Source organism: Sesamum indicum, linkage group LG2, assembly GCF_026168435.1.
Source record: "Sesamum indicum cultivar Baizhima isolate 11 linkage group LG2, ASM2616843v1, whole genome shotgun sequence".
NCBI classification, from domain to species: Eukaryota; Viridiplantae; Streptophyta; class Magnoliopsida; order Lamiales; family Pedaliaceae; genus Sesamum; species Sesamum indicum.
The window spans coordinates 14,078,158-14,085,986 of NC_142658.1; the positions used below are offsets into that span (position 1 = coordinate 14,078,158).

General features: G+C 44.2%; 1 protein-coding gene across 1 annotated transcript; it reads left to right on the forward strand.

Annotated features, from left to right (window-relative positions):
* Window positions 1–4,116: 4,116 nt before the first annotated feature.
* LOC105155887 (uncharacterized) lies at window positions 4,117–5,082 on the forward strand. The gene has a single exon (XM_011071871.1). The coding sequence runs from the start codon at window positions 4,117–4,119 to the stop codon at window positions 5,080–5,082; it is 966 nt and encodes a 321-aa protein (XP_011070173.1).
* The last annotated feature ends 2,747 nt before the right edge of the window (window positions 5,083–7,829 follow it).

A 7,829-nucleotide genomic window follows, 5' to 3' on the forward strand; every position in this document is an offset into this window, starting at 1 on the left:
TCCGCAGTTCTGATTTGAAATTTCTTGTGCTTTTCTTATAGCTCACCTACTACTACACTCAACACATACAATACTTTCTTTCCTCTGTTAGTTGTAATTTCTTCAATTTTAAATGCTTTGCTCTTTGTGAAAAATTTGTCATACACCTGGTACGTGTAATGTTATTTGTGAAATGCGTTATTCCATTTACCTCAGAATGTATGCTTTCCTTACTCTGACTAGTGTCTAATTTTCCTATGCGTTAGCGTTAATTGCTACATTATTTATCAATACATATTACGAATATCCGATGATTAGCTTACCATGTGGTTCCTAATGTCACGATGTTGCACCCCTACACTGTTACTCTTTAGGGCATTTCAGATCGATAGCGCTCACTCCAAAAATGATTTTAGTAGTATCGATTTCGAAGGTAGAACGGGGGGTGGGTATCGTTCTTCTGCGTCAAACGAATCTGTTGTTCGTTTTTGCCGTTGTGGTAGGGATGTTTTCTTACACACCTCGTGGACTACCCTAAATCCGGGTCGAAGATTTTGTGGGTGCTCGGGTAACGAGGTTCGTTATTTCAATACGAACTTACTCATGTGCATACAATGTTCGCTGGATAATTCGTATATGCTATTCTCAGCGTGTACGAATCATTCCTTCACTGTTGCCCATTCCTTTATGTAAGACATCTATATATATGCATCACGTACCATTCTTTATAATCAGGGTCAGTACAGCGACACGTTCCAATGGGTGGTCCCCCCTATATGCCGCAGGTTAAAAGAGATCATTCCCAAACTGTTGAATTGTATCTACGAGTATGAAAGTCAGATGAAACGTTTGAATGATCGTCTACAGGCGGAGGAGATGCACCGTTGTACATTAATAAATTATTTGATGGTCTTAATCATTGTTTGGCTAATAACTCTTTTTATTGCGTTGAATATCTAACCTTGCTTAATCACTCCGACTGTGTATAATTTTTTGTTAGCTCAGGCACTTCATCCACGCTTTAGTTTATGCAATTTTTATTGTCACATGTGCTGCAGTCTACAAATAAGTTCTCATCAATCGTACGGTCTAATTTTTATTTAACTATTTCTTCCATACTGTATATGCAGAAATTCCAATTATTTTTCATAATTGTTATGTTTTCCATTGCTTATTAATATCGTTGTAGTCCAATTTAATAATGTGATCTTATGGTGGTTTACCTTATCTGCAACACAAATGCCATTACACATTCTTTGTATTCCATACGTTATTACATTAATCCAATATATTACCGAAAATTCCTACTACTCTTGATCTTCCGGGTTAAATAAGCTTGTGCCTTATGAGTACACTGTACAATTACAACACTTCACTTTGCACCTACGACTGGGGTATTCCATTGTATGGTGATGTTTGCATTACTTATCATCATATGTATTAAAACATTTGCACCTGTACTTTTTGCATTCAATCAGAATATTCCCACATCCCTCAGTTAAATTGTGTAGTGCATTCATTCATCCACCTACCCATCCACTAACTATTTCATTTAATGTGACATAACTTTAAGCATTAATTGGGGTGTTGCTGTTGTGAATAAATTTGATGAGATAGTTTCAAAATGTCGGCAGACTGCAATGGTTAATAGATCTGCTGCATATGCATTTACTACTAATGCCCGTCATATCCTACACAACTGCCACACTTTGCGATTAATTACTCCCATCTACCTTAATGTAATGCAACAGACAGTTTAATTACTAGGGAGTTTACACTTTGTTCTCACTGACAATTGTATAGTGCTTTCCATCCATTGGCCAAAACATCAAATCATAATCCCCAGCTTACCACTATAAATGTGACTGAATTTTTCATTTTTGATTTGCGACATCCTTTCTTTCTTTCGTACACCCCCCCAACATACTTTTTCTGGAAATATCAAATGATGTGGCCCGACGGCTTCTACTACCAGCGCTACATGTTCTATTGTTCCAAGTAGACAAAGGATATGGAGAGAACGCTTGTTAGTAAATTGTTCAATCATGCGAAGAAAGGTCGTTTTCACCACGATCATGAGAACACATTCTCGATAACTGATACATTGGACGCGGTCCATAAATGTCACGGTGTGAAGATTGACCTTGGTTTGGGAAAGTACGTCGTCAAGTTCCTACACGAGAGACACGATATTTTTGGGAAGCTAATTGCCCGCCGGGATGTTATCTACAACACTAGGCTACGTTTCGTGACAACGCTTGACTCAACTTGGAAGGAGTTCTACAAGCTGATTTATTTGTTTTAAAAATTTTATCAACATATTGTTACATTAGTATATCGCGGACAACCATGAGAATGTGCACTTATATTGTTTGTGATGTATGACTTTCTATTTGCAGGAATCCCGCATCGGCAAATGCTACGTGAATGCTTATGAAGACATGTAGGACGATCTCTGTAAACTCTTTACCCAGCAGGTGGACTCAGACTCCACTTCTGTTGATGATGCCAGTCCTGAAACCAAAGAAGGGGATTCCAAGGAACAATCCGATCATATTGTCGCCCTTCAACTATCCGAGCCTTTGGGGGTTGCACAAAAAGATCCTTGCCCGTAAGGCTATGTCTCGGATAGCCCTACTTCGAGCTCATTCCTCTGGAATTTCTTCGATGATTTCTACAGGTGCGAGGATGACGCCGTCTTGTTGCAGCCACTGCCGAGTGTTCCAAGTGCCGGCCAAAAATGCTCAGATATCAAGTATGGGAGCCTTGGCGCTGCAAGGTTTGAAGGATGATATACATTAGTAAAAAAACATGTATAAATTATAAGGGTAAAAAAGTAATTAGATGAGTGGAGACACACCATAAGCAAATAGAACCCATCACACCATACAATCTCCCATACCACTATAAATACCAAAATACTAATTTTTTAATTCAAGCTACTATTCATTGACAAGACCCATTTTCTCATGAAAATTAGACATTTTGCGAAAATTGTATTTCGCTTGGTAAGCACTTCCGTCATGGTAAAATCCCAATTTCATCCTTTAACAAAAATCCTCAACCACATCATTGGCGCCGTCCGTGGGAACTATTTACCACGACATTGAGCATGCAGACCAGGTCCCGGGCTTGTGACGTACACGATCTAAGATGCAATCCAAGAAGTCCAGGCAAACGGAATGGAACAGAACTCCCTTGGCGAACAGTCAGTTCCTCAAGAGGTAACCCCCCTAACGCACCAGCAGACACCCCTCAATGGGGGAGTCCCCTCGTCACATCAAAAATCTCCGGCTGTACCCCCAACTGGAGTACTCCCCCTGGATGCCTCCCCCGAGAGCCAATGATTCAGCTGACACAGGAGGCTTTGCTAGCCTTGATTCGAGATGCATCCACACGAGCTGCGGCTCAAGCCGTGGCCCAATTTGTGGCGCAACAACCAGTGAACCCGCCCCCTCCTTCCCCTCGCAGAAGTCGAGAACTATCCTCGGTTCCCGAGGAGGAGGAGCAGAGGCGAGAGGAAGTAAACAGTCGGATTTCTAGACCCGAAGTAGCACAAACTCGCGATCGGAATCTCCCTAACCGAGAATCTTCTGCCCCCCACCAACTCGGGGAGCCGAGAATTCCTACTTGTCGTTGGCTGTGGCGCCTCCAAGACGAAGCCCATTTGCCTCCCATATTCTGGCCGAGGCGCTCCCAGCCGGTCTCAAGGTGTCGAATCTACCAGAATATGACGGGGCAGGAGATCCACAAGAACACTTAGACAAATTCTATGCCAAGATTGACTGGTATGATCTGAGTGATGCCGCATACTGTAAAGTCTTCCACTTTACACTTTTGAAGCGTGCGTTGGCCTGGTTCAACCAACTGTCCGTTGGAACTATTTCCAGCCTCGAGCAGTTGGTTCTGCGTTTTTTGCACCACTTCTCAATGAACAAAAAGATCCCGAAAACAGCGGCATACCTGTTCACTGTTCGCCAGAGAGAAGGTGAGACCCTGAGAGACTTCATATAAAGATTCGTAGATGCAGTTCATGAGGTCCCTCACGTCAATCAAGAGTTGTTAGCCAATATCGTCGAGCAGAATCTACAACCGGGAAGATTCAAGGAATCTATAGCCGGCAAACCCCCTAGCACTATGGAGGATTTGATTGTGCGTTCACAAAAATACATCCGCATAGAGGAGTCGAACGCGATGGATCCTTCATTCAACAACAAAAGGAAGGGTCGGGAAGAAGAGAAAGAGTCGAAGAAGAAGGAGGAACGCAAACACGTACCTCCAGCTGGTTTCGCCCGCTATACCCCTTTGAATGCTCCCAGAGGGGAGATATTAGTTGTAACTGAGCGGCAGGGACTGATCAATCAATGGCCGAAAAAAATGAAGGACAATCCTAAGAGGCTCAAATCCGATAAATACTGTCGTTACCATCGAGACAGAGGGCACACAACGGATGAGTGCCACCATTTGAAAAATGAGATCGAAAAGTTGATTCAAAGAGGATATTTAAAAGAATATGTCAATCGGGGATCGAAGCACCAACCTCGGGACTCAACCTCCAAACAAGCTGGGAACGACGACAACCTCCCCACGGCAGGGGTCATCGTCGTGATTTCAGGTGGCCCCGTTGGGGGCGACTCAACTAATGCTAGAAGGGCCCTCACTCGAGCAGCTAGGGGGAGTCACGCGCAAACCCCCATCCAAGTTCACACCATTAGATCGCTGCAAGAGAATGAGATTTCATTCGGCCAACAAGACTTAGACCCAACAAGGAATCAAAACAATGACTCCTTGGTCATCTCCGCCACAATATCTAACTTCTGGGCCAAAAAAATCTTGGTGGATAGTGGAAGTTCGGCAGATATTATATTCTATGATGCATATGTCCAGTTAGGGATTGATAACGCACAACTTCGGAAGGTGAACACCCCTCTCATGGGTTTTAGCGGTGACATGATCCAACCAATGGGGGAGGTGATGCTGCCATTATCCCTCGGTTCTCATCCAAAAAGATCCATGAAATTAGTGAAGTTTCTCGTGGTGAAAGCCCCATCTGCTTACAACGTCATCTTGGGGAGACCAAGCCTGAACCTCTTCCGACGATAACATCTACTTTCCACTTAAAGCTGAAATTCCCCACTCCTGATGGTGTGGGGGAAGCGATAGGGGATGAGAGAATGGCGAGGGAGTGCTATATGAATACACTTAAAAGATCTCGCCAGAAGACGGATGAGGCGACCAATTGAAAAATGAAGAGGAAAATAACTGATGGGAGGCGAGAGACAACAGACCCCCCAAAAGAGTACGTGGGAGCACCTTGTGGGGAAAAGAGAGTCGAAGCCGTGGAAGAACTGAAGGTAATCCATCTCTCCATAGATGGCGAGAAGACTGTAAAGATAGGTACAGAGATGTGTCAGTCTACTGAGGAGAGTTTAACACGATTTTTGGTTGAAAATAAGGAAATGTTTGCATGGAGCATGACGGATTTCTATGGAATCCCACCCGGCGTCATCACTCACCAGCTCAATGTAAATCCCGAAGCAAAACCAGTGAAGCAAAAGAAAAGGATATTCGGACTGGAGAGAAGTCAAGCAATACAAATAGAGGTGGATAAACTGTTGGAAGCGAAGCACATACGCCCGGTGCAATATCCGGAGTGGTTAGCTAACGTCGTCCTGGTCCCGAAGCCAAACGGAAAATGGCGTCTCTGCATCGACTTCACCAATTTGAATAAGGCATGTCCAAAAGATCCCGTCCCCCTCCCGCGAATTGACTTGCTGGTTGACTCGACCTCCGAATGTGAATTGTTAAGTTTTCGTGACGCGTATCAAAGATACAACCAAATTTCGTTGGCACCCGAAGATCTAGAGAATACGAGCTTTGTCATAGACCAAGGGATCTTCTGTTACAATGTCATGTCGTTCGGCCTGAAGAATGCCGGAGCAACATATCAACGGCTCGTCAACGACATGTTCAAAAACCAGATAGGTCGGAACATGGAAGTATACATAGATGACATGCTGGTTAAGAGTGTCAAAGAACAAGATCACGTCAAGGATCTGGAAGAGTGTTTCCAAATCTTAAAAGCTTTTGGCATGAAGTTGAATCCCGTCAAGTGTACCTTTGGGGTGCGGGGCGGAAAATTCCTCGGTTACATGACCTCCGAAAGAGGTATAGAGGCGAACCCCGAAAAGATCAGCGCTATCATGAATATGCGCTCTCCCAAGTCAATCAAAGAGGTGCAAAAGCTCGCCGGAAAATTGGCTTCCCTGAATAGGTTCATTTCGCGGTCTGCGGATAAGGGCCTACATTTCTTCAAAATACTTCACGGTGCGGCAAAATTTGAATGGGACAAATCTAGCCAAGAAGCATTTGATGTGCTGAAGAGGTATTTATCTTCGCCGCCTCTATTGACAAACCCAAGAACTGGAGAAACCCTCTACCTTTATTTGCTAATTTCTGGAGATGCGGTTAGCTCGATTTTGGTACAATAGGAAAACAGAGAGCACCACCCGGTGTACTATGTCAGTAGGATGCAGCAAGGGGCCGAATCCAAGTACTCCCAAATCAAAAAACTAGCCCTCTCTTTAATCACCACAGCCAGAAAATTGAGGCCGTATTTTCAGTCGCACCAAGTAGTGGTATTGACGAATCACCCCCTGAAGCAAATGCTTTCAAGTCCAGAGGTCTCCTGAAGAATGGTCAAGTGGGCTGTGGAGTTGAGTGAATTTGGTGTCGAATTTCAACCAAGACCAGCCATTAAGGCACAGGCGCTAGCTGACTTCATTGTAGAGCTGGTTATGATGAAGCAGGTATCTCTACACCTTCCTGGAGTCTACATGTCGATGGATCATCAACATTGACGGGAAGCGGAGCTGGAATAGTGTTGGAGAGCCCTGAAGGTGATAAGTTCGAGTATGCGATAAAACTGGAATACCCCTCATCTAACAATGAAGTAGAATACGAGGCGTTCTTAACAGGAGGTAAGTTAGCTTTAGGCGCAGGGGCAAGGAAGATTGTCATTTATAGCGACTCACAGGTGGTGGTCAACCAAATCCAAGGCTCGTTCGAGACCCGAGATGAAAAAATGGCTAAGTATTCGTTGAAAGCAAAAAATCTACTTGAAAAGTTTGAAGAAGCCTCTGTTATTCAGGTGTCGAAGACGGAAAACGCCATAGCTGACCAACTAGCTAAATTAGCAAGTTCGATGGCAGCTATCTGAAACAGAAAAATCACCTTTCTCTCTTCAGAAAGAGCCGCGATAGAGGAGAAAGAGGAGATCATGTGCGCTGACCCAACATCTCTAAGCTGGAAGGAAGAGATCGTCAATTTCCTAACTAAGGGAGCCGTGTCAGAGAATCAAAAGGAGGCGAAGGCCTTGAGAGGAAAAGCATCCGGCTTTGTCATGATGGACGAAGAGTTGTACAAACGTGGTTTCTCACAGCCCCTCTTAAAATGCCTAACTTCTGAATAGGGAAATTATGTCCTACGAGAGATACACGAGGGAATTTGCGAAAACCATCTTGGAAGAAAGGCCCTAGCAGGAAAAGCCCTCAGGCAAGGTTTCTTTTGGCCAACAATGCTCTCCGACGCACACGGATTAGTTAGGCAATGTCGGGCGTACCAAGAACATGCAAACATTAAAATCACCAGCCGGCAGCGCTGATGCATCCCCTGGAAAGCCCCTGCCCTTTCGACCAATGGGGCATGGACCTAGTTGGGCCATTTCCGCAAGCCGCGGGGCAAAGAAAGTTCCTAATCGTTGCAGTGGACTATTTTACTAAGTGGGTTGACACCGAGCCGTTAGCCAAAATTTCAGAAAAGGAAGTAATTAAGTTTCTATGGAAGAACAT